The 27,535-nt window shown below is 37.7% G+C and overlaps 1 protein-coding gene across 8 annotated transcripts in view; it reads left to right on the forward strand.

Moving 5' to 3' along the window:
• The window catches only part of Phf20l1 (PHD finger protein 20 like 1), a 68,866-nt gene extending 41,937 nt beyond the window's left edge, over positions 1-26,929 (forward strand). For all 8 annotated transcript variants that reach the window (XM_085678910.2, XM_085678912.2, XM_085678913.2 and 5 more), the window contains 9 exons: positions 3,391-3,447; positions 4,619-4,726; positions 12,208-12,372; positions 14,241-14,422; positions 15,386-15,485; positions 17,065-17,260; positions 20,274-20,628; positions 21,802-21,967; positions 23,689-26,929. In XM_085678910.2, the coding sequence (XP_085535036.1) occupies positions 3,391-3,447; positions 4,619-4,726; positions 12,208-12,372; positions 14,241-14,422; positions 15,386-15,485; positions 17,065-17,260; positions 20,274-20,628; positions 21,802-21,967; positions 23,689-23,831 (1,472 nt within the window). In that variant the 3' untranslated portion in view covers positions 23,832-26,929. The remainder of the gene's footprint in view (positions 1-3,390; positions 3,448-4,618; positions 4,727-12,207; positions 12,373-14,240; positions 14,423-15,385; positions 15,486-17,064; positions 17,261-20,273; positions 20,629-21,801; positions 21,968-23,688) is intronic.
• The last annotated feature ends 606 nt before the right edge of the window (positions 26,930-27,535 follow it).

Below are 27,535 nucleotides of genomic sequence, written 5' to 3' on the forward strand. Positions count from 1 at the left end.
GTACACCCACAGACACGATAAATAGTTTAAATAAACATTTAAATAAAATTTAAATTTTAATTTAAATTAAAATTTAAATTAAATTAAACATTAAAATAAAATTTTAAAAAATTTAAATAAAAGTTTAAAAAAAAGAGGCACAAGATATGTTGTATACAAGGGAAGAAAATAGAAAATAAGGCCCTCAGAAGCCCTCAGACCAAGAAGGTGTGCTGTTACTAAGGTGACAGGAACCATCTGCTTGCCCTCTGTTTTCACTTTCTTTCAGCAAAATTGAAATCATTTACTTTCTTAACACTGTTTTTTTTTATAATGGGAATTTTATAGTAGGTAATGTCTGTGGCAACTTCCAGCTCTGAAGTTTTGATTATTTATTTTTTGTATCATTCATCATTCATTTCAAGAGTCATTTGAAAGAAAAATCATGATATGATAATATTAACTTTCATTTATAGTTTTCAAATAGTTTTAGAATGGTAGCCATTCTTAAGTAGCCTCCATTAAGATAAAATTGGAATTAATATATTGTATGAACATAATTCCAAATAATTTGTTAGTCCTGTATTGGGAGGCACATTGTAATATACTTTTATTTTCATATTTTTGAGTAAATCAGTATGAAAATATCAAGAAATATTTGTTTTATTACAGAATATTTTAGTTAACGTGGATACAAGTGTTAGACTGATAAACGTATGAGCACTATATCGTTATACTATCAGAATGTACATTTGCAGGCCATTTAACTTTTGGCAAATTTAGTTTAGTTTTAGATGAAATTCAATGTAATTTCTTGAATTCATTTTTAAATAAAATGTAAAAATAATAGGCATGTAAATATGTTGATTGTCACAGTTAAGTGAGGAGAGACCTCTGATAAATCTTTGGTAATGGGTCCAGGGATTCCTTTATCTGGTTAATATAGCATGTGTTATCACCAAGAAAGCCATAGATGGGTCTAAGACTGCTCTAAATGAGGATGACAGTAGGTCTACATGCTCTTGACTGTGACCACCTTTTAAATGGCATTCATTTCTATCTCAATATTTGATTCTGACTCTACACTTACTGTTTAACAACTGTTTAAAGTCAGTTCTGAATTTATTTTCCAGAACTTTGCAAAACAAAGCTGTAATCGTGTTTTCTGTTATCTGCTCGCGTGCGCGTGCGGACACACACACACACACACACACACACACACACACACACACATTTTCATGGCAATTTTCATGGCTTTTCCCCAGGGATTGTATTTTGTTGTGTTCTGGAAGCTGGAAGACTTACTCAGCGCTCCTCACTCTGCAGTTGTATATAAAAGAGTGGCCAGGCTTCTCCTTTTCTTACTTGAGTCAGGAAAGCCTTTTGCTTTGTTCTTGTATTACAGTGGCTCTAAGAATTTATTTGAAGAATATGTCCTCTTGAGAAAATTTAAAGAGCATTGTTCTTTGTACTAATACCCTAGTATTTCGTTTTGCAAATTGTAGCACATGGTGTTATAATAACAATCATAGTTTATAAAAACCACTTATATTCTTTTGTTGAATCTAGAAAAGGTATGTTTTGTTTCTCTATTTGTAGGCACTTCTAAAAATTTTGCCAGTGTTGCAGATCTCTGTGTCCGTTTTAATGTCCTTTCTCATATAAAATGTTGACAACCCCATGTCAAGTTCCCAGTTTTGTTTTTGAAAGTTGACCATCTGTGAAGTCTTAGGCAGGAAGCCAGCACAGTCTGGAGTTTGCTTTCCTAGAATCACTCAGAATGGCTGAGTGTTTTCCTGTGCCATCCCCTGGTCTGCAGTGATGGACTGCTGCCATTATTATCTGTGCTCCACCTATCTGAACTCCCTTAACATAGATAATTTGATGGTTCTTTTGACATCTCTCTCTCACCGTAAGCAATCCTAAATCCTGAATATCTTTCACCTGGATATTCAACACTCCAGATGAGGAACATAGGAGATGGAATCATTGTTAACTTTTCTTCTGCATGTTATGCCACCGTTATGGCCTAAGCAACACTTTTCCCTTTATTTGATTTGTAAATGTTTTCTTAGTTTTAAGAAAACTACATTATGCTTGCAGTTTCCATGGTCCAGTAGTCAGTAGAAGAAAGTAGTGAATGTATTCAGTAATCTTGATAAAAGGGGCAATGTTACTGTGTTTATTTTTGCTGTGAGGTCTCTTTCATTCTTTCTGTCACAATCAATGTGATGATCATTATTTTTATTAATCTGAAACTTTCTAGAGCCTTGTTGCCACTTAAATTGGGTAATATTTTGATAGTTTTATATTTAAACCATATAAAATATATTACATGGTTGGTATAGATTGATTTTTAAAAATCAAGAATAAATCTAATAAATGGAATTTAATAAAAATGTATTTTATATACTCCAGTGTTTTTCTTAGATTAACCAAAGCCACAAACAAGACATTGAGAAATGTTAAGCCAAGTTGTGAAGCTTCATTAAGGAAATCTGGTGTTTTAGTTATAGTTAGTGAGGTACAATATTTTCAGTTCTAATTTGGACTGCTAGGTAATACGTATCGTTAACAAGGTATATTTTTATTATATGTGTACCTTTGCATTTCACATTTATGCAGTCTAAAAGTAATTAGCAAAATGGTTCTGTTTGAGTTCTTTATGTTACCTAGCAATAAGGGATTCATGTGGATGATATACAAGTGATGATATTCTCATATACTACCTTGATTTTATGGAACAAGAGGTAAAATATCAGTTTACATGTCATTGAAATAATTTATATGTTGTTGAAAGCCAGTATACTATGAATTTGAATATTTCTTTTGAATGTTCTGAATAATATCTGTATCCAGATTGTCACAGAAGCAGCAGTGATAATATGGGTTAGCCATTCAAAAGCTGTCAGTACCTTCTAGGTTGCCTAAGGTTGTGGTACTGCATCAGCCTTCAGTGATAGTTAAGGACCTTTTCAAAACTTCTCTTTATGGTTAGAGCCCTATTTTCACTATTTCTGAAATAGTGTAGCTTCAAATTACCCACTCCCAAAGAAAAGGTAAAGGTATTTACCAGGCACCAGCCTAAGCATTTTGCATACTCTGTTTCATACAATCTTAAAAGAACATTGGTAGATACTCTTACTCATAAGTACAGAGGCATTAAACCACAAACTCGAAACATACAAGTAATGCATTGTAGAGTCCAGGAATTCAACCCAGGTGGTATAAAGGAACACAATTATTCCTTGAATAAGTTTTGATTACTAGTTCAGGTGATAAAATTATACAGACCTTCTGGAGGTAGGGAATGATTCTTATTTAGATTTTTTCAAACAATAGTGATTTTAAAAGCTGTATCATATTTTTATCTTTCTGACTAAACTTACATCTTGTCCCCCTAACCCACAGGAATATCGAAAACAGAAAAAAAAGTGAAATTGGAAGAAAAAAGCTCCACTGCATTTGGTATGGACAGAAAGTAATCTTTAAGCAAAAGACTAGAAAGCTTGACAGAGGACAGCATCTGTCTCTGCCCTGCCCTGCTAGTGCTCCTTACTGTGCTGAGAACATCTGCTTCTGTGTAACCTAGTTCAGCATCAGAGGCACCCACTCTCCAGGGCATAGTCGTACTTATGTATGTTCTGTGGGGGTTCTCTGAGTACTTGCTTCTGAACGTCTCTGGTTAAAACTATGGATAGCTGTTTAAAAATAAACCTCTATCTAATACTGAGACTTAGAGTAGTGGGTGATATGGTAAAATAGTCATTCTTTTCATACGTTCTTCAGTATGCCTTATTAAAAGGTTACTGACTTTTCTACTATCTTTTCTACCTTATGTTGAGTAATGACCAAAAGTCAAGAAATGATGGGTGACAATATAAAGTATTATTTCAGTTAGCTAGCTGGAGTCACTGAAAATTGACTTAAAATAATTAGAAAATTGAGGGCTAGCCCATTCTGAACTGGAAAAAATCACTTCTAGAATTCTGTTCAGTTTTAATTTGAAATACAGTGTTCTGATATACTGCTAAAACATGTATTTATCCTCTTTAAAGTAGATATGATTAAAGAAAAGAATGCTTTTTGGATATTTAGAATAATCAATAGAATAAAATAATTTTTTTCTTGTTCTTTTCATTCATGTATAACAGGGGAATGCTTATATATGGAAGGAACTATGTATAGATTAATTTGATTAAAATTAATTTTGTCTTTCTTTTCTGAAGGAAAAAAGCCACCCATCTTTTTAAAACTCTTTAAAACCTTATTAAAATCTATATAGAATTGCTGATTCTCCATAATGAGGTCTTTTTTAAATTATGGGATTTAACTTCTTGGCACATAGTAGAAATTTTAGTCTATTACGCTTTTAAAGATTTTAACTACTGTCTGTGTTAACTTTAAGGTGTCAGGAGTTGGGATTTTTCAACACTGCTAATGAAGATCCCCTCTTATAGTCCAATAAGCTAAGCAAGAGTTCCAGACTCATGACACGAACAGTTTAATTGAATCCGTCCACTCTGGGCAGGTGACTGGAATCACTGATGAAAACATACATGCTGCTTTGAGGGTAACCACAAAGGAGCAACTAAGGATCACTCATGATTATTGAAGAATTTATTTTTATTTGTTTTAGGAAAAAGGAAAGAAAAGGATAAGGAGAGAAAAGAGAAGAAAGACAAAGATCATTACAAATCAAAGCAGAAGAAAAAGAAAAAGAAGAAAAAGAAATCCAAACAGCATGGTGAGTATGCTGAGATCTGTTTTACAGTATTTTGAGATTGTTCAACTCTTCTTTTCTCCCACCAAAGTAAGAGTATGATAAGGTAACCCACCATGTTGTTAAGAACGGAGACATTCTTGTAACTTTCCTTTGTCTTATCATCCCCAAACCACACAACTCTGTTCTATAAACAGCTGACTGGAGTCTCTTTTATTTTCAGCAATATGGTGGAGTAAGTACTATAACCAAAAGCCCTTTAACATGATGAAGACGGTTTATTTCCCCCACCTTATATGTGTGTGTGTGTGTGTGTGTGTGTGTGTGTGTGTGTGTGTGTGTGTATGTATATGTGTACATGGTCTTTTATTCTTTTCTTTCTGTCTGTGTGTGTCTATGTATACAGTTATGTATCCATGTGCACTTGCCTATGCATGTCTGGAGGCCAGAGGTCAACATGGTATCTTCTTCTATAGTTCTCTTAGTTTTCGAGACAGGGTCCTTCACTGAACCTGAAGGCAAAGCTTTCCATATCACCTAAACTAGCTGTCCAAGTATCCTCTGGGTTCTGAGAAGTTCAGTTTAAGGCAGGAGTGACTGCACACATACCTGCAGTCCCAGAACTCAGGAGGCAGAGGCAGGAGCACTTACACAAGTTTGAGGTCAGTCTCAAACTTGGGCTACATACTAAGTTTTAGAACAATGTGGGCTATAGTGTGAGATCTCGCTTTTAAAACAAAATAAAATGAAATAAAAATATTTCTAATATAAACATCAAAGAATAGTATGATAGGGTATAATTTTCTAAATAGGAGAGAAAAGAATATAGTAAATTATCTATATCAAAAGCCAGTTTGACTGAGGATTTGAAACAATAGACTGTTGCAAAAGGAGCAATGGGCTGCGGCTCCCCGGCTAGTTTACACCCGAAATAATTACATGGAAACTGTATTCATTTAAACATTGCCTCACCCATTAGTTCTAGCCTTTTATTGGCTAACTCTCACATATCTAATAATCTATATGCCACCACGAAGTCGTAGCTTACTGGCATGAGTCTAGCCAGCGTCCATCGCAGGAAGGGGAATCATGGCGTCTGCCTGACTCTGCTTTCTTTCTCCCAGCATTCTGTTCAGTCTACTCCACCTATCTGAATTCTGCCATATCAAAAAGCCAAGGCAGTTTCATTATTAACCAATAAAAGTAACACATAGACAGAAGGCCCACCTTCTCCAATACACTATGAATAAGGTGTTAGAAATAAATATATCATTAGTTATAATTTATAAGAATGAGTGACAGGACTGAAGCGATAGTACAGTCGATATACATACTTCAATGCCTTGTAAGTGTGAGGACCTAAGTTTATTCCCAGAGCTATATTTGTATTGATACTCGTTAAAACTTTAATAAAGCTTATTTAACACATTATTTTAGGCAGAAGGTGCCATAGCAGCTAATCATGAGTAGACAAATTTTTCAGATTTCAGCTCTCTACAAATCTAAGTTTTCTACAGAAAATGTCATTTTCACATTCTCCAACTCTAAAACTGCCAGAGTAAATTTGAATATTCAGTTTCAAAGTGAGTTGACAATCTTAAAACCAGTTCTCAGGGAATTCTAAGCATCCTAAACATTCCTGTGTCTACCTTGTTCCTTACCCACCCTCATCCCATGCTCTCCTTGTTCCTTCATTTATAACACTACAGGATACAAACCCGTGACAACCTCAGTTTGCGAAAACAATGGAGTCATGTAAATAAATACCTCTAACCAGGGCCGCTGAATAAGTGTCGACCTAATGCAACTTATGGATAAATTCTGGCCTCCCGTGCTCAGGGCAGTGGCAACGACTGGTTCTGTGTGCTTCAGATGCTGCGTCAGTGCGCTGGTGTGCTACACCATTCAGTACCAGACAGAAAAGCTGAAGAGTGGAGAAGGGAAACAACTAGGGCAAAGTTGGGGACAGGGAGGATTTGTGAGCTGGCGGAAGTGACCCCCTTGGGGGAGGAAGGGTATTAAGGATTAGCAGAGGACAATCTACCCTTGGAGTGGGGATCAATTCAGCAACCTTTTATTAAGAGCCATTTTTAAAATTACACCTTAAATTAATTCATCAGTCTCCTGAAATAAAGACATGGCCATACCGCTCATATTTTTTTAACACTTATTTGTATATATGCATTTTAAAATGTGTGTGGAAGTCAAAGGAAATCTTGCAGGATTCAGTTCCCTCTTTCTACCTTATGGGTTCCATGGATCAAACTCAGGTTATCAGGTTTGGTTGTAAGCATGTTTATTTACTTACTGAGTCATTTCTCTGGCCCATATATTTATATGTCGTAACAAAAAAGTTTTCCTACTTTTGTTTTCAAGAGATATGGCAAATATGGAGGTCTTGCTATTTATAAATGAGAGTTGTTAAGTTTGGTCATTACCAACATCTTCAGTGTTAATCATAAAGTTATTCTGGGTTGTTTGCATTCATCTTTGAAGTGTTGCTTTCACAGGTAATTAATTAGAATGGTTTTTAAACAGAAAGAAAGAGATTTCAAATGGCTGAAATTTTAGACACTTAGTGCTGAACAGTTCTTATTGTTGTATAAGACTTATTCTAAATGTTTGAGTCTAACATTAGCACAGTGCGTGAATTTAATTCTTTTATTTATTTTTTAATTAATTAATTTATTTATTTAAAATTTCCATCTCCTCCCATCCTCCCATTTCCCTCCCACTCCCACCAACTCTCCCTCCCCCTCGCTCTCCAGTACTAAGAGAAGTCAGGGTGCCCTGCCTTGTGGGAAATCCAAGCCCCCCCCCTTCCTAGGAAGGTGTGCATCCAAACAGACTAGGCTCCCAAAAAGCCAGTTCATGCAGTAGAATCAAAATCCAGTGTCATTATCATTGGCTTCTCAGTCAGCCACATTCAGAGAGTCCGGTTTGATTACATGCTCGTTCAGACCCAGTCCAGCTGGCCTTGGTGAGTTCCCACTAGATCAGTTCACAGTCTCCGTCCCTCGCGGTCCTGCCTTCCTTTCTTATATTCTCCCTCCTTCTGCTTTTCATCTGGGCTTTGGGAGCTCAGTCCAGTGCTCCAATGTGGGTCTCTGTCTCTATCTCCATCCCTTGCCAGACGAAGGTTCTATGGTGATATGCAAGATATTCATCAGTGTGTTTATGGGAGAAGCCAGTTCAGGCACCCTCTCCTCTGCTGCCCATGGGCCTACTAGGGGAAATCCTTTTGGACACCTGGGAACCCCTCTAGAGCCAAGACCCTAGCCAACCCTAAAATGGCTCCCTTAGTTAAGGTATCTTCTTCCCTGCTCCTATAGCCACCCTTCCTCCATCTCAATTATCCCATTCCCCCAAGCTCTCCCCAATCCCCCTCTTCTCCCTTCTCTTTCCCCATCTCCCCTTCCCCCCAACCCACTCCAACCCCCCTGCTGCCGACTTTTGCCCAGCGATCTTTCCTACTTCCAACATCCAGGAGGATAACTATATGATTTTCTTTGGGTCCACCTTCTTATTTAGCTTCTCTAGGATCACAAACTGTAGGCTCAGTGTCCTTTGTTTATGGCTAGAATCCACTTATGAGTGACTACATACCATATTTCTCTTTTGGGGTCTGGGTTATCTCACTCAGTAAAGTGTTTTCTATTTCTATCCATTTGCATGCAAAATTCAAGATGTCATTGTTTTTTACCACTGAGTAGAACTCTAAAGTATATATGTGCCACACGTTCTTTATCCATTCTTCTATTGAGGGGCACCTAGGTTGTTTCCAGGTTCTGGCTATTACAAATAGTGCTGCTATGAACATAGTTGAACAAATGCTATTGTAGTATGATTGGGCATCTCTTGGGTATATTCCCAAGAGTTGAATTGCTGGATCCTGAGGTAGATTGACTCCCAGTTTCCTGCAAATTAGAGACTTAACAGTGCACCTGAAAGATCTAGGAAAAAAAGAAGCAGACTCACCCAGGAGGAGTAGAAGACTGGAAATAATCAAACTGAGAGCTGTTTCATTTTTTGTATACCAAACAGTATCTGAGGGTTTCATTTATATGAATTTATTTTATTATGTTACTCCTTTGAAGTGCAGCCTGATAGCTGCATTTTATAGCTAATGTAACAGAGATTTGTTTATTTCATATAGCTGCCAGGTAGTGAGAATCAGATTCAAGCCTGTACAATAGGCTTCAGTCTTAGTTTTTAACTTTAACCATGAAGCTAGGTTGTTTATTTTGCTTCCTTTACCCTAAAGATTGCTTCAGACTGTATTCTTACCTTGAACAAGTTTTCGCTTGTCTCTAGTGGTATACTGAAATGTCCTTTCTTCACCTGTTAGTATAGGTGTCATTTAGGAAAGTAATCATTTATTCAAGTAGCTCTTTATAATCATCCCACGCAGTAGTGGGTTAGCATAGGCTTTTATTATCAGAACTGCTTTTCCAGATATAAAGCTGACATTGTGTCCAGTATGTGCATGGTAAGTTGCCATTTGGGGCTTTAGGAATGACATTTTACCAGTTTTTAGCTTTGTTTCTTTGCAGAGGTCTCTTCCATGTATTTGTTACTGTGAGACCAAAGACCCTGAGGATCAAAGGAAAGTAGAGCTAGAGATGTCAAAATGCCCAAACTACAGTGGAAAGAGTTTCCTCCAATGAGCTTCAACACAAGCATTGGTGTATCTAGTGTAAGTGTTAGGACACAGACATAAATGCCTGGATAGCTTGATAGTTCTGTAAGAGTGCTATAAAGTCTGCCTCAAAGCTGGAGGGATCAAAGAAGGGCAGAAATGATACTCTCACTTAACCATTGCGACTTAACAGACTTTCTTCCTGATAGCTAGAGGGGATTGAAGTGGAGATGTATGTGGACTGTAGAATGCCAAGTCATTGTATTTATTTGCTAATATAGTATAGACCAATTAAGTGTTAGCTATGTTTGATTTTTAGCATCAAGTTATGCTTTCTTTCACTATTATGTTATTGGCCTCTACTTCATTTCCTTTTGCCCAGAAAGCAGTCACTATAAGTTATAGGTTTCATTTCTTGGACATAACATTCTTGGACACAACATTTCTTTGACAGATCATTTATATTTCCTATGTCTCAGTCTCCTCTCCTCTAAAATGGTTACTGCAGAGTTTGCTTCATCTGAGTAGCATCAGGATTAACTAAGGTTATCATTGTGCAGTGCTAGACCCTGTATTTAGTATGATAATCACTGTTTCCATGCTTGTCTAGATGATTATGTGGAGTTATGCAGATGGCTCAGTTGCTGTCAAGTCATATTATGTAATGATCACTTCATCATTTGACAACAGCAGGATAGGTTGGCAGTGTTCCCACTTCCTGTATCCTGGGATGGTAGACAGAAACCTGGGCTTTACCAGACATTCCAGTTTCCACACATTTTAATTTTACTCCTCTTAGAGGTTATTGGTTAAGAGTGAGCTTCCTGGAATCAGTCTTCTAGGACTTATGGGTGTGAATGCAGTGACAGTGGACTGTTTTGAACAGTGTACTCAATATATTAGGCCTTGATTCTTTGATTCATAAAAATAACATTAGTAGCCAAACCCGATTCACTGGAGTTTTAAGAGCATTAAGAGTTAATTAGCACACAGAACTTATTTAAGCTCTCATCTTTGCAGAGAGTCCTTAATTGGTGGCAGATTAGTTATATTCGAGTTTGTATGGTGAACATTGTGTAAGCTCTCCTAGACAATGCTTTACAAACCATCTTCAAATTTTGGAGGTTGGAAGTCCAAATAGCTCTCTAAAGCCTTGATTCCTTTTTGGAGGCTCCAACAAATAATCCATAAATAGTCAATGCTCCTTTTCTGGTTTTCAGAGGTTGCTGTGTGTCTTGGCTTCAGTCTTCTCACCTTATCTTCAGAGGAGAATCAGCCAGTCAGATCTTACCTGGGGTTGATTCTTTTGCCTTTATCATTTTGAAATAGGCCCCTAGGATTTCACTGAGCCCACAGAGGTAGTTTGTTCCCTCCTTTACAGACATCCCATTAGTTTAATTCTATCTGCAACTTGAATTCCCCTTTACCATTATACTTAAGTGTTTATTGGTTCAATTAGGGCGTGAACATACATGGAGGACTGAACTGAGTAGCCACCAGTACTGTCATGACTATGTACCTATGAACTTGCCCTATGTGCCTATGAACTTGCCCTTCCAACTATTTACTCACTGATCTGCCCTAGTCATGCTCAGTTGAGAAAAGACATGGGAGGTGAAAATTTGTTTTCTGTCCACATGTATGCACTTCCCTGAGCATGTCCATGTTTTTCCACTATCCCTGTTAAAATGAAAGGATTGTCTCTTTGTATTGAAATCCTGGCATTTCTCAGCACTCCACACTGCCTCTCTAGGTTCATATAGATGGAGTCTAGGTAGTTTTCCCCATCTGAAAAAAATCTTGCTCTCTAACTACCTGTTTCTTCTCTTATTCCCCATTCTCTGTCTACTCCCTAGCCCCATCACAGACTACCATCACTACTTGATTCCTTAAATAAAACTTGGGAAAACAATCCTGATGTCACCCGCTACTGTTCTCGGCTTTCATTCTACTGTTACTGCATGTTCCTCCTCAACTTCCCAGTCCAAGTCACCAGCATATTTTGTGTACACCACTGCTATAGCCTATGACCAGATTCCCCTTTTTCCATGTTTCTTCTGCTTCCTGTTCTGTCCTACTATTGGAGTGGTCTTGCAGAAATGAAGTGAGCCCATGTATCATCTTGCCTTCCTTTAAAACCTATGAATGGCTATTGGTTATATTAGAATAAAGCCTAAAGAAGAAAAAAATCAACAAAGAGTCTCATGTACTTTGTTGCAGCTGTTCTCAGTGCCTGTCCTACTTATCTCCCATACTGCCCCAGCAGTAATGAACTTGACAATCATGCGCTGTGCTTTTGACTTCAGTGCTTCCTAGCACCTTGGCTCCCACCCATGCTTTTCTCCCTCTATTCCCAGACCCTTCTTGGTAAGCTATATGAGCCCTTCTTGCTTGTATGACTTACCCAGGCTGAGAACAGCAAATCTTTGACATACAAGTTCATTTCCTTCAGAGGTTTGTCTTATATGTGCTTATGTAAAATTGATTAAATTATCACTACAGTTATGCTAAACATCTGAGAAAACCTCTTACCTAATTGATGGAAATAGGCTAATTCCTTCTTGCCTGCCTTGCTGGAGGTATAGCTGTGAATACAATGGAGAGACATGTAGACATGACCCTTTATCATTTCCTTCACTTTAAGAGTTTACTTATAACCATGTAGATTCTGGCAGTCTAGTTATCTACACTATATGGAGTTACCGATTTCGCTTGTTCCTGCCAACATATTCATCAGCTGCATAATGATGTTGCTGGTCACAGATGACAGGGAAAGTGGTTGTGGGGTTTTGTGTGTCCTCATGACTGTGGTGACTCCTGATTCCTTGAAACTTTATTAATGTGTCTTTCTGTTTTCATATTGCAGACTATTCCGACTATGAAGACAGTTCCCTAGACTTTTTGGAAAGGTGCCCTTCTCCATTAACTCGATCTTCTGGGAGTTCTTTGGCTCCACGAAGCACATTTACAGACAAAACTACAGCCTATCAGTACCCGAGGGCAATTCTGTCCGTTGATCTTAGTGGTGAAAGTATGTGTGACTGTGTAGTGGCTATAATAAGACCTGAGATTCCTCGGTATAAAACTGAGAATAAGTATACTTCTTAGGTTGCTGTTCAAGGAAGCCTCACAATTGACAGTAATTATATAAGCTAATAGGAAAATCTCAACATTAGACTTAAATACATGTGTTTCACTGCCAAATAATAATGTTTTATTATTACCTAAATCTTAAAGTTCATTAGGCAGATGCTTGTTTAAGTAATTATGTGGGTGCAATAGTGTTACGTGTTTTTTGGACTATTAACCACCTAATCCTTTCTGGGCCAACTCATCTTCTTACCTTATTGTTAAAAATAGGCAAGAAGTGACTTTCAAGATCTTAATTTTCAAAAGTTTGAGGTAGCAGGGAGGGTTAAGAAAAAGCTCCTTTCTTCCCACTATTCTCTTTACCAGCAGGCACGGTTCCTTTTTCCATTTGGTCCAGTGGTTATGTTGGTTTTTTTTTAAACTGGACCAGATGTGCACATCATAATCCTTGCTTTTAAAATATTACAGTCTTGAGTCCAACCACAGAGCACAGAGGTTGTTAAGATAGAACAACTGCTTGGTGACTCTGGGGAACTTATAATGTGACCCATCCCATGAGCCATCAGGATCTGCAGGTGGGCTTTTGCTCAAGAATACTGTAGGCAAGGGATGGATCAGAAGTGACAAAACTTGAGAGAGTAGAGACTCACAGGACTAAACCCTCTTGCTGTTTGTCTGCCCTGTCTTGCTTGGAGAAAGAAAGGCAGAGGTTCTCAACCATCAGTGTTTGACACAGCCACCCGGAGAACTTGTTAAACACATTCTTTTAGCCTTGCCCTCAGAGTTTCTATGAACAAATATTCAGGTGATGCCAGCATTGCCTGATCTGGAAACTCTCCTTTAAGAACACTGTCCTGGGACATAGCAATGAGAGCTGAGGGTAGCAGTTTGAAAGGAGCAGGTCTTATAAAGCTGCTCAGAATCATTATCTGTGACTTCTCCTGTGACAGTGTAAGAGGAACACTGATATGTATATCTTATGTAACTTTCACCCCAGTGACTCACTTGCTCCTCCCCCAAATTGAACCAAACATATGCTTAATACTTGCGAGTCAGTTATATAAACAAGACTCCCTGGTGGATTTCTTAAGTATGTGTGCCAGTAGTATGAAACCTGATATTGATATTTAGACCATGTATGTTTATGTTAATTGTATGCTCATTCCTTTTAGTAATATAGTTTAAAATTATTTTTATATTGTGATTGCCATCGATTTAGTGTCTTACTTTGTAGCCCAGATGTCCTCAAATTCTTGATTGTCCTGTTTTAGCCCCCAAATGCTGAAATTAGAGGTGTGAGCCACCATGCCCTGCTAAGCAGACGATGCTTAATTGCCATTATCACTACCTGGCTGCACAATTCAACCACATTATATATTGTATGTAAATTCTCGATATAATGCTTGGCATACGTAGTACAATGATAGTTTATTAAAAGATTATTATCTCTATAGTGCAAATTATAAAATTCATCCTTTTACTACCAGAAAGGGGCTAATATCTGTGAACATTCAATCAAAAGTTTGCAAACTGTATAGAAACCAATAAGTTTTTTGTCAGTATCAGCCTTAACCATAGCCAGTGTTAGCAGGAAGGTAGTGGCTAGTCAGTATTACTTTCAGCAGTGTAATTATACATGAGATGGAGAGCACCTGATCTACAAAACCTTTAAAGATGACCTGGTTTTTGTTCAGAGGCAGGTACTCAGTTCACGTGTGTTTGTTTGCTGAAATGCTTACACTCACTTCCCATAGCTCATTTCTTTCTGATAAGTGACATGGAAATGGCTTGCACTTTCATGTGTTCTAGACTTGTCGGATATGGAATTTCTGGATGACTCTTCCACAGAGAGTCTGCTTTTGAGTGGAGATGAGTACAACCAAGACTTTGATTCAACTAATTTTGAGGAGTCTCAGGATGAAGATGATGCTATTAATGAGATTGTGCGATGTATCTGTGAAATGGATGAGGAAAATGGCTTCATGATCCAGGTACTTGGTCAGCCTCTGCCCTGCAGTTCTGGATCACGTGGGTGTTGAGTAGGTGCACTAGAGGTCTTCTCCCCTTTACTGGCCATCCCTCACAAGGTAGTTTATAACACATTGCTGTGCTTTCAGCTCCACCAGTACTGGTTAGGAAGTCTCTCAACTGAATGATGCAGACACGGCTTGTGAATATCACTGTCCACTTGTAGGCTCTCTGTTAATAGCTTGAGGCCTTCAGGTTAAAATATTTAAAGGTCCATAAGGTGGGATTTCCTCCACAGTGCAGGGTCAGGCATAGCATGGCTTTTGCTGACACTTAATAATCAGCAATATATAGTTACCCTTTGGGGAGTGGTAATCAAAACCCAAATGTCCAGGATTCCCAAAAGAGAAAAGAACTTGGTTGCAAGGGTAAACAATGCCTCCTTCTAAGACGGGTGCCTCTGAGAAATCAGGGCAGCATGGCCCATATTTGTGTTGGTGTGTAGGAAAATTAGAAAACAATGGCTACAGGAATGAAAAAGGTAACCACCTTCTTTGTCAGTGGTGATGGTGTTCTCAGATAAAGGTGCTGTGAATTTAGAATTTTACCATGAGTATTACCTTAGTGTCATTGCACAGACATTTTATAGATTTGCTTCAGTAAGTGTTTTCAGGATTGGATTGTCTATGAATCAGGAGAGAACATGGGACATTTCTCTTAAGTAGTTTGTTAAAATGTATTTTAATAGATGTGATATAAAGAACTTTTTTAAATAGTTGGCTATTTCAATGATAAAATTCTTCTTAAACATGATTTTTTCTTATGACACATAGGTCTTGAACTGGCCGTGCCAGAAAGTAGGTCAGCTAGTTAAAAGGTGGCAATGTGTGTCTTCCCTTGCCTGTCCTGGTCTGAGAGTGCCATTTCTATCCTGGTCTGAGGGTACCATTTCAGCCAACACTATGGGTCTCTTCTGTTCTCTGCAGTGTGAAGAGTGCCTGTGCTGGCAGCACAGTGTGTGCATGGGGCTCCTGGAGGACAGCATTCCGGAGCAGTACATCTGCTACATCTGTCGGGACCCTCCGGGTGAGGCCCTCCGCCCCGTGTGGGTTGTGTGACGCGGACTCCAGAGTATGGCCACTGTGTAGAGCACCTGCACTTCTTGGTTAGCTAGACTCCTCTGCCATAATGTGGGTTGAAGATACTTTTTGCCTGTTACAGCATGACTATCATAGTAATCACCTGCACAAACACATGTATGTAGACATGTTGACATACCAACCATCTTTCCGAAAGGGAGATCATGGCTTTCTCCTGTAGCTAGCTTTTGGCTACTCCTATGTATTGATTTCTAGCTGGCCTTATTTATACTGATTTGAGTGGACCAATGTTCATTGCCTGCTATCCATCTGATGAGTTTAGAAGTTTTGGGTAGTGCCACCTACACAATTATTGTAGAATAAATGGGATTCCAGAGCCTTGCCTATATCTTTTATTTCTCTGATGAAGCAGCTAGATGTGGGAAGTCACATGTTTGTGCCTAAAGTGGCGCCACTAAGTAGCAGACTGAAATGAAGCTCCCAATCCTTTGTAATTGCTTTGTTATGCCCTCCGCTATGCTAAGTACCACATTCTACTTGTAGAATATGGTTTCAGCTACCAAAGCAGAAAATAACTAGTTAGTCAAGTGTACTCTGCCCATACCCACCAAAAAGACAAAGGAAAAAAAATTATAAGAATTAAGAGAGATACGGGGAAGGCTTAGTAAGGTGTTTTCATTCAAGCAGGAAGACCAGTGTTCTGATTTCTAATATCCATGTAAAAGCTAGGCATACCTAGAATCCCAGTGTGGAAGTAGAAACAGGGGGGCCTTGTTGGCCAACCAGTCTAGCTGTGTCCATGAGTTCCAGATTCCACGGAAGATCCCGTCTTAACAACTGAAGTGAAAAGTAATAAAGAAGCATAGCCTCTGACCTCACACATGTAAACAAAGAAGAAAGAGAATTGTTCAGAGCTATGTGAATATAAACACTAATTTATTGTTTCTGCTTCTATTATAGATGTTTGCTATTCATTGTATGTCTTCAATAACAAAAATAGCCTTTTACTGTTCCTTTGATTGCTTTTTAAAAATACATTCTATCTGTAAACACCTATGAAAGATAACTGATTCAAACTATTCATGTTTCTCATAGTTACACAAACACAGGAGCATCTAATTCTAAGAAGACCTGATACATATTAACATTGAGCTCTAAGATATTGTAGCATTGTGTGAGATCACTGTCATGAAGACAGGATCTGTACTTGCTCTACTATAGCTTTACTTCAGCTGGGTGTGATCATGTTAGTGAAAGAAAGACCTATGGTTTCTGCCAGCCATCTTAGAGGACAGCTGGCTGATTTATAAAATTGAAAATAGTACACCAGAGTTCTCTTGGCAGGTATCATCTGCCACTGACCACACCCTCAGTGGCATTCCTTCTCATGTACAGGCTCACCAAAATTGCTAAGGGGCTCTTGACATCTCAACTTTCCTCAGCATGCTATCTAGTACAGTTTAGAGGTCACTTTTAGTGGTAGAACCCGTCTTAATGAGGAGCATTAGTGGAAGGATCTGAATAAATAGGATCCTTTATTATTTTAATTTCAACTTCATCTGCAGGTCAGAGATGGAGTGCAAAATATCGTTATGATAAAGAATGGTTGAATAATGGAAGAATGTATGGGTTGTCATTTTTAAAAGAAAATTATTCTCATCTCAATGCCAAAAAGATAGTTTCCACACATCATCTGCTTGCTGATGTCTATGGTGTGACTGAAGTCCTGCATGGGTTACAGCTGAAGATTGGGATACTAAAGTAAGTGAACTGACTCGTATACTGCCTTACACATTTTTTAATATTATTTTTATTTTATGACTGCATTTATGTATGTGTATCACATGGGCTTGGTGCCTGTAGAGGCAAGGAGAGGGTTGATTTCCAGGAGCTAGTTATACACAGATCTGAGCTTATCTTTGCAGTCTCATTCTTACAATATGAATACAAATCTAATAAATAAAACTATAATATTAGTTAACCATAAATATAAAGACAAACTAAAAGAAATAAATTTAACTAGGTTTTTTAAATTATTTTATTGGGAGGAGGTTTAGAGATAAAATTGTCTTCACAAATTGTAAGATAGTTTATCAGGTAGTCTTTTGGAGGTCCAGAGGAGTACTTCAGAAGACAGAATATTTAAAAGACATCTACTTACTTAAAAGTAAGAAAAAATGATTAACTATTTGTTGGCCTGCTCTGTCTACCTGATTCAAATCCTACTATGTCAAAAGATTTTAGAGCTAATGTTGTGTACAGAGAGCTACCTGCAGCTGTTGAGGTGAGTCTGTTTTCACTCTCTGATGTAATATGCAATGAGTTCAGTCAACTAGAGCGATGTGTTCTTCAGTCAACTTAAGAATCCGAAAGGGCAAGGGCGGAAACAGATTCTGGATCGCCTTTGCTGCTGTGCACTATAATGTTTTAGTCTCAGGATATTCCCATTTAAGGAAAGCTCAGGTCCTCCTACCTAACGTCTGACTAGTTTTGAGGGATTGTGCTCATTTCTTTCTAAAGCCAGGCCAGCCTTATTTTAAGAACACAAGAAAGAGCTTTTTATTTTATATAAAGTGGATGGTCTACTCCCAAGATTTCCTACTTCTTCCCTTTTGCATCCAGAGGCCCCATGTCCTTTCCTGTGAGCCTGAGATTGCTGTGTTTTTGACCTGCTCCTCTGCCTACTCTGTTGTCTCAGCCAAGCAGCTTAATTTCACCTGAGAAGTTTCTGTACCTTTTCATTTCTGTGGTGCCAGTTGTTGTAAAAGGAGCGGCAGGCTGCTTCCCGCCACCTGGCTAGCTTTATCCGAAATAATTACACGGAAACTGTATTCATTTAAACACTGCCTGACCCGTTAGTTCTAGCCTCTTATTGGATAACTCTTACATATTGATTAACCCATACCTAGTAATCTGTGTATCACCACAGGGTTGTGGCTTTTCGGGAAGAGTCTAACCTACATCCATCTCAGGCCGGAGCTTCATGGCATCTGCCTGACTCTGCTTTCTTTCTCCCAGAATTCTGTTCTGTCTACTCCACCCATCTCAGGGCTGGCCTATCAAAAGGCCAAGGCAGCTTCTTTATTTAACCAATGACAGGAACACATAGACAGAATGCCCACCTACATCATCTTGCTTTGTTTTTCGCTCTTGATAGCAGCATTCACATTAATGACGCAGAACATTAGCCTCTATTATGCTGTAATTTCTTCGTGCTGCCTCTGACAAAAGACCTTGAATAATAAGATTTTATTGCATACCTTCCTTCTTACTATTTTGACCAATCATTCCAGCTATACCAAAACATAATCCCTAAATGAAGTATGATTTCTTAGACAGTCAAGTCTTTTTACAGCTAGTTTCCCATGATATGTTTACATCATTGCCTGCTGGCTAGATTTGAGCCTGCTCTACTCAGTACATTGCATGTATACTAAAATCATCATTCCTTTTAGATGGGCTTTGGACCTTGAAGTCCTCCTGAATTAGGATTATAAGTGTGTACTACCAGGCCCAACTCTAGGTATAGGTTTTCAGAGGGTTATGTCACCTCTCCAAACTGGCAGAATTCATTCCACTGGATTGTGGAGCCAAAGAATTAGGTTTATTCCTAATATACCTTCTACTTACTGAGAATTATAAGTACCTATTTTCTGGATATTAAATTGCTAGAAGTCTAAAAGATAAAAGATGATAAACTGAGAAATTATAAATGTGTATATAAATACTAGAAGAAAACTGATTAGAGTCTCATTTAGAAATTATTAATTTACAGCCATTGGTGAGCCTTTAGGAGGAGTCATAACTTCTGAGTAACCGTGTACTTAATTCTGAGCAGAGCCCTGCTTTGCTTGAACATTACTATAGACCACAATCAGGGTATGAATAATGACCCTTCCTAGGAGGCCAATTGTATAGTAACTAAAATAAAAATATTGGGATGGACTAGACTGGCAGTTAATATCATTTATCCATTAAAATCTAAATAAATAAAGTCTGTGTGTACTGGTATGGTAAGATGCCCACTATGTGCTGTTTAGGAAAAAGGAAAGGTATGATGAGTCCTATTTGTATAAACAATTTTTTAAAGTATACTTTTCTTTAAAAAAGCATAAAATACAAAGATTTATTTGTTCCTGTTTGTATGTGTTAGTACCCACGTGTGTATACATCAAGTTTGTACCAGAAGAGGGCACTGAGTCCATGGAACTGGAGTTATAGGCAGTTGTGAGCCACCTGGTGTGGTGCAGGAAACTAAACCATTTAGATCCTCTGCAAGAGCAGAAAGTGCTCTTAACTCCTTAATTTCCTCTCCAACCCCTCAATTTCTTCTTTTTCATAATTTTGGATGTATAGAAAAAGTCCGCAAGATTATATTGCATTTAAAATTGCTACAGTGAAATAGACTTTGTTTTTTATGTGCTTAGTTGTAGTACTTTACTCATGAATACAGCTTTTGTTTTTGATTGACTAAAGGTTATAAAATATGCTCATATAAAGTTTATGTATCATACAGTGATAGTGAAAAATATATAAAGACATGTGTATATCAATCAGTGACTTTAATCAACAGAATTAAGTTCATTGTTGATTTTCTGAGTAGTGTTTCTTTAAAGCTGAGAGGGGATTGAATTTTGGATGAAATGCTAGATGAATCAACTTAAGAACAATTTCTTTGATCCTGACCTATTTCTCACATGGCTACCAAATTATTGCAATTTTCAGGTTGTTGTCATTCTTTTCCTAAGTGCTATGTCTCCATTCTTCTTTGAAGGAATAAACATCATCCTGATCTTCATCTCTGGGCTTGTTCTGGGAAGAGAAAAGACCAGGATCAGATAGTAGCTGGAGCAGAGAAAAAACTGACACTTCAGGACATAGCTAACTCGGAGGGAAAGAAATACGTACAGAACCACAGAGAACCACCTCTGAAAATGGAAGGAACGTATATAACAAGTGAACATAGCTATCAAAAGCCACAAAGCTTTACTCAGAACTGCCAGTCTCTCACAGACCCTGGAAGCTCAGATGATGATGATGCTAGCAGTTTTGAAGAAGATGGAGAACTCCGCATGGGAAATAAAAGCCATCTTCTATATTCAGCAAAAGAGCATGGAGTATCAGAGAAGGTAGTGGGTCCCATAAGAATAAGAGGAAAAGCTGTTAGCATTAAACACATCTAATCCATGGGCTTTGCTAATACAGAAATACTTGGCTAAAGATTTTAAAGTTTTATCTTTTCTCCACCACAAAACATTATCCGTGTAAACATTGAGCTGTTATAATCCATTCATTTGCTACCCTAAAGTTCATAAGAACTCTTGATGTCTCCAGAAATTAATGAGTCACATTTTATATCAAAATGAAAAATGAGTTTCATGGGACCATTTGGTTACATATGGTGTCATAGTTTTCTTCCTTTAATATGTTTTGGACAAAGCATGACCCTATCCTTCCAAATCTGTAGCATATTTGTCTGCATATCAATCCCATTATCAGTAACTGTTAACATGTCTCCTGTTTGTTGAGCTTAGCACTGAGATTGAAATGGCTCCTAATGCTTTATTGATTTTCCACTAGCAAGGCCACTTTAAAACTTGTTCTTTATTATTCAGGCTTTTAAAATCATCACCAAAAGTTCACAGCTAAATTTGGAAAGCTTATATTTCATGAAACTTGTAGCGAATTATTTTGTCAAATTAATATTCTTCTCTGAAACTAATTACCTTTGGCAAATCTAAATCTAGATTTTATGTGTTTTGAACAGTTTGCATTCTGATGTTTTTTAAAAGATTCTTATCTTCCTTTAGTTTACCAGTGTAACCACAATAATAAAGGCCAGTATATCATCAACTGAACTTTTAAACTAGTGTTTTATAATTTGCTTGATTTTTTTTTCAATCATTGCTCTTCCTTCACTCCATGTATGTCACCAGTTAGAATTAATGAATTAACTGAGGGGAAAATGGTTCACATTACTAGTCAATCCGACTATGAAATGGAATTAGTGTGTTCCTTTACTTAGCACATTTTACTGAAATCGTCTCCTGTGGGGCACACTCTGGGAGGCATTGAGGAGGAGGGATTTAGCAAGACCTTTAGTTTGGAAGAGCACTAGATGGAATTTGATGGTGAGCAGGAACTTTCTCTGAAGACTTTCTCAGAGTCAGATTGTCTTCTGCCTGCCTATGTAGGGGGATGGGTTTTACTCTATCTTTCTCATTTTGAAGTAACATTTCATCCAGTTCTCTGTGTTTTGTTTTATTCTATTTTGTTCTATTTTTTGCACTGGTCCTTTGTAGAAGAATCCTGCTTCAGGGAATAAAGCGTTTGTTTACAATGAGAAAAAGGGCACAGAGGGCCCAGGAGACTCACATCTTCAGTGGCAGCTAAATCTCCTCACACACATAGAAAATGTGCAGAATGAAGTCACCAGCAGGATGGACCTCATAGAAAAAGAAGTGGATGGTAATGTAGCCAAGAGCCCAGGTGTAACTACTATCATCTATTTAGTGTTGTTATGAAGAAGCTGTTTGGAGCTAAGTTGTAGTTTGCAAACTATCTAGACCCTACCTGCCTGCTGATTTCTGTCTCTTCCTTTATGCTGTATTTAGCATATGCAGGATGTTGTAGGACAGGATGGTGGTATTATCTTTAGTAGTGGTTTCTTGTCTGTTTTGTTTTATTCAAAATTTAGATATTTATTAAATACTGCCCATTTGCCTGGTTTTATATGGAATATTTGGGGGAGTGTTAGTTTATTGAAGAATATTTTCTTCAAAGTCAGCACATTCATAAGCATATTCATTTGCACTTTGGCTTCTATTTGTTAAGTAGAATTAGTTCCTGCAAATTAAACAAGTAAACCATAAGTTTGCAGGCAAATTTTCAAATAATTTTCTCTCACGTCTATCTAAATTTTATCATCACATAGAAACTCTGAAAAGTAGCCAGAAAAATACCCCCATTTTATATTTGAGAAACTAGAATAAATTGAATTCCAGGAATCTCATATGTTTCTTTTGGTTTGACTGTTTTGTCCTGACCTCATAGAACATAGCCTGCCTCCACCCTTTAGTCCTTTTCCTATAAATACTGCATTGTGCTAAGGTAGACTTGCTGCTTATGCCTTTCTCTCCCTTAAGAGAGGAAGTGGATACCTTTTTCAAAAGCATCTTACATTTGATTTTAATTTCATTAGCTAGAGGTAGTTTATCTTCTGTGGACTTTTGAAGAAATGAAACTGTGTTTTGACAGTTCCATGTTTTTAATAGATTTTTTTAAAAGGAAACAGTGAAAATTGAACATGTAATTGGTTGATTGAATTCTACCTAGTATTTTAGTCCACTTAAATATTTTTTTTAATGTTTCAATAAAGAAGTGATCCTGAAGGACACTAAGAAACTGTTACATATTTTCTTTGTTAATGAGGAAGATGTGGCTTGGAGAGATGGCACAATGGTAAAGCATTTATTTTGCAAGTATGAAGACCTAAGTCCACATCCCTAGAAGCCATGCAAGAAAAAGCCAGGTGTGATGGCATGCACTTATAATCCTAGTCATGATGATATCGGAGGTGGAGGCAAGTTGATTCCCGGCACTTGCTGGCCAGCAAGCCTAGCTCCTTAGCAACATTCCTGGCCAATGAGAAAACTGGTCTCCAATAAAAGGTGTATAATGACTAAGGAACAACATCCAACTTTTCTTCTGACCATCACATGCACACGCAAACACATGTACACAAAGTAGAAGATTAAGGAAAAATGATTTATATCTAAATTAGTAGAAAGTTTGAACAAGCACAAGGAACTGTTATTTTCTGTTGCTGAAGAGTGAATGAGGCATACTAATGAATGTGTGTGTATTATATATACTAGAGGGAAGACATCCTAAATGAAGTATTTATGTATGTATATGTACATGTAGGGTGGCAGGGAATGGGTCTGGGTATGTAGCTCAGTGACAGAACACCTGCTCTAGGTTCAATCCCCAGTATTTCAGGGGGAAAGTGTCTGAGATAGCAGATGAAGATCACTAGAAGGATTAGAACTGTTGTGGGTGGAATGACTACGAGCTTAGCCTGAAAAGAGGGAAGTGAACTCCTTCAGTCACCATTCCATCCTTCTAGTCAATTGTCTTCTGGCTGTTCTTCTTAATGTCAGTTAACATATTTTCTCTCTTTCTCCTAGTTCTGGAAAGCTGGCTTGATTTCACAGGAGAATTGGAGCCACCAGATCCTCTTGCAAGACTGCCCCAACTTAAACGCCACATAAAACAACTCTTACTTGACATGGGCAAAGTACAACAAATTGCAACTCTTTGCTCTGTATAGCAATTGTAAATACTCCGTGGCAAGAATGTGTCTTCAGCTAAGTGGATAGTCAAAAAGCTTAGTAATGTTTGGTCATTTACTGATTTGTGACATCAGTAGTATGGCATCGTGGAAGGAAAATGAAGAACAACTTTATTAAGGAAACTGATACTAAAAATGAGTGAGCAAGCTGCAAATGCTAATGTCATCTATGCCAAGAATCAGTGTGTAGAATATCGTGTGCTATACTAAAGGAGTGGAATTGGCAGGATTCCTATAGTTGCTTTCACGAAGCTCAAGATACCTGTAGAGAGAAATATGGTGTGTTTATATAGACTCTAGAAGAGATACCCATCTTTATAAACCAGCATTTGGCCAAAACGACACTGTAAGGAAATTCAAGTTCTGGAGAGTTCTACACATTTGCTCTAAGAATTTCCTTCTCAACAGTTGGATACAGCTGCAAAGATACTTAGGTTATTTAAACTTCTGTAGGATCATGAGCTATTTCTTGGGTGATGAATGTATTTAATCAGAAAACTGACAATGGAAGTCTCACTTTTCGGGGAAACAATTGTGGAATTCTAACTTCATTATATGAATGTATTTTAGGAAACCCACCAAATAATTGGAATCTATTGCGGGCATTGTGCTCTTTAAAAACAAAGTGGCTTACAAAAGGGCCCAGTGTGCCAAATGTTGATACTGCTGGAAAGAGGGTTTGAATATTGCAGGAGTCCTGCCACCCGCCATACACAATGCCATTAACCATACAGCCCTGTACACCACATGCCATGTGTGCTCTGTGTAGGTGAGTGGCACTATCCAGGCTTCAACATACAGTTTGATCCTGGATATGCTTGGTGTGTTTATCTTTTGAAAAAACAAAAAACAAAAAAAAAATCAAACCTCAGCTGGGATGAGGAGTGACAAAAATATCAAAATAATCTGTGGCTGTAGATTTTTTTAACTGCTAGTAGTGGAATACTGGAAAAGCTTCATTTCTGAAGACAAATTTTATTTTAAAAGATAAATATGCATTCAAAAATTTTAGCTTTGATCATAAATGGATAGATTTATGAAACCAAAGGCAACTAAGTTGCTTACTCAGCTCTTGCTGGATTTTTGAGCCTAGGTCCTACTGTCTGCCAGTCCTGGTGTGAATTGTGTGCACTCCCCAGTGCTACATGTGCAGGTATGCGTAAGTGAGTCTGCTTGTTTAAATAGTCAACGTACATATGTACATAATCAACACATATTTATATCACACATATCTAGTTTTATTACTATAGACTATACAAATCGGTGGTTAACATAAAATGTTACCTTTTAACAGACTGTTTTTAAAAACGAAAAATGTATGTACATGTTTTGAAATTTTTTTAAAAAGGGGAGAAAAGACTGTAAAGAGGAGGCTATTTGATGACATTACACTTGAATATTTTTTGCCTCATTCTGTTTATCAGTTCTAGTTCTCTGTATAAACTCGTTTAGAACTGATAGACAGTGAACTTGAATTTATCTTTGATAAGAATTCATGCCACTGTACATTCAGATATTATTTAAATTTGCAAACACACTGTTCAATATGTAAGGTACTGTATGTAAAACTCTATTAAAACTATTCCACTTATCCTAAAATTTCAGCTTGCCTTTTTGTGGCCTTATGTTTTGATGTGAAGATTAAAAGAATGTGCAGAACATTGAGAAATATTTTTATTGCCTTTTGAGATTTTTCCAACTGACAAATGTGCCAAAGATCACCATACGTAAAGTTCCACCCTCTGTATTTACTTGTCATATCCAAACTTGTCAGAGCTTTAGCAGAAGTCATTGTGGGGTGATTGCTTAACTTTGCATATTAAAGTAAAACTTAGTGCCTATAACCCATGTGTGGAGTAATTTTACTAATGTCTGTTTTAAAAATGATACTATATTGTTGATTTGTGTTTTAAAACGATAGCTCTAAAGCTCTCAACTGCAGCTGAGACATTGAATTTGCATCTTCTTTTCAGAAATAGAGCCAGTAATGTCCTTAGCCTGTGAATAGTGGTGTTGCCTTGATTTTTGTCATATATGCAGATTTGCTCTGCATTCAGTTATACTCAGCTTCTCAGTTCTGGTGACTTTGGTTAAAGTAATGCACAGTGTTGTGGTACAGACTAATGTCCCTAACACAAAAGTCTAGAATGCTCCAAATGTAGAGTGCCAGCTGATCTCCACAAGGGGAAAGTTCAACATCTCACTGTGTGTGGTAGGATCTCGATCAAAATACAGGCTCTCTAAAGATTCAGTGTACAATATCTTCAAGCTATGCGCTCCAATTGTACACAAAACAGTAGTGAAGTTCATGTTTAATTTTAACTCTCATGCCAAGAATGTGTCATGATAAAATGTAAAGATTCCACTATTGAAGAAAACACCAAATCCAAAACAGTGTCCTTCCTGAGCATTTCCAGTAATGAGCAATAAACCTGTATTTCAGAATTCAACCACTTTGTCAGCAGTCAGCAAATTGAGTGCTTCATTAACAGAACATGTTAAATGCTCTGCTTGCTTCTTTGTCAATGAATGAGAAAGCTGATCCTTAAATTTCTACCTTTAAAGGCTATATCAGATTATGTGCACACACGCTGTTAACTATGGAGCCTACCCACAACTGTGTGAGGCCTGTTGGCAGCTAGAGAGGGCAGAACTTTTCTTTGAGAGAATGTTTTAACTTTGGAGAAGCAAATTGATTGTGATGTGTCAAGTAAGATTTGTTTTTCCTCTTAGTTTTACCTAAAATCATTGTACTGAAATGTGAGCAATGAACTGGAGAGGGTGTTTCCTTCAAAGATAATGTTTCATTTCCCAGACAGAAGAAAACAAGTCTTGGTGGAGGGATTCCTCCTCGTAATCTCTGGAAAATTTAATTTGTACTTCCTCGTGGTTGTCTGTGGGTCCACTGACTGTGGAAGTAATGTACTTTCTCCTTAAAGGAATTGTTATTCTCATAATTTCAGGCAAAGCCCCAGTTCCTACCTGTTTCAACTCCATGTTCATACTAAAATGTGCATGCTTCACATGCTCAGACTGAAGCATACTTCTTCCCTAATAAACCAAATCTGCTGCCATTGTCACTGTCTTGGTTAATAACATCCTGTCGGTCTATGTTTGACATGCAGAGTCAGCATTTAACAGTCATTTCATCACCACAGGTAGTGATTCCTTAGAACAACGTTACTGTCTTCCATGAGCCTGCTGGGGACTTGTTGTAAACAAGGTCATGAAGGTATGAGGCAGTTTTGCTTGCTTCTGTCATTTTAGCTGTGTTTTCATTCTGAGTCTTCAAAACTCTCATGCTAGACTAGAGAATTGCAGTCAGTAAGCACCTGCTCCATGCCAAACATTGTACATGCTTCCTGCATTGCCTAAATTTTTTCACAGGACAGGTAAGAATGACAGTTTTCTAAATGATTGTGCTGAGTTTCAGGCTTACGTTCAGATACATCCTGGATAATAAGATAGTTTCATGGTCTGTGAGGCATGTGTTTCTTGGCTATTCTTATTATTTCAGTTTTCTACTGTGAAACCTCTAGGGACTATTTCAAACTGTGTTTGGTCTGCGGGATTTAGAACATGTGCAAGCTGATGTAACCGATTCATGGCAATAGAGCCTGGGTATTAAGATTATGCTTATTTCTAACTCTGGCATTTATATTACTTCCTATGTGGAAGATCCT

The sequence above is a fragment of the Myodes glareolus genome, chromosome 19, assembly GCF_982192425.1.
Source record: "Myodes glareolus chromosome 19, mMyoGla1.1, whole genome shotgun sequence".
Classification (NCBI taxonomy): domain Eukaryota; kingdom Metazoa; phylum Chordata; class Mammalia; order Rodentia; family Cricetidae; genus Myodes; species Myodes glareolus.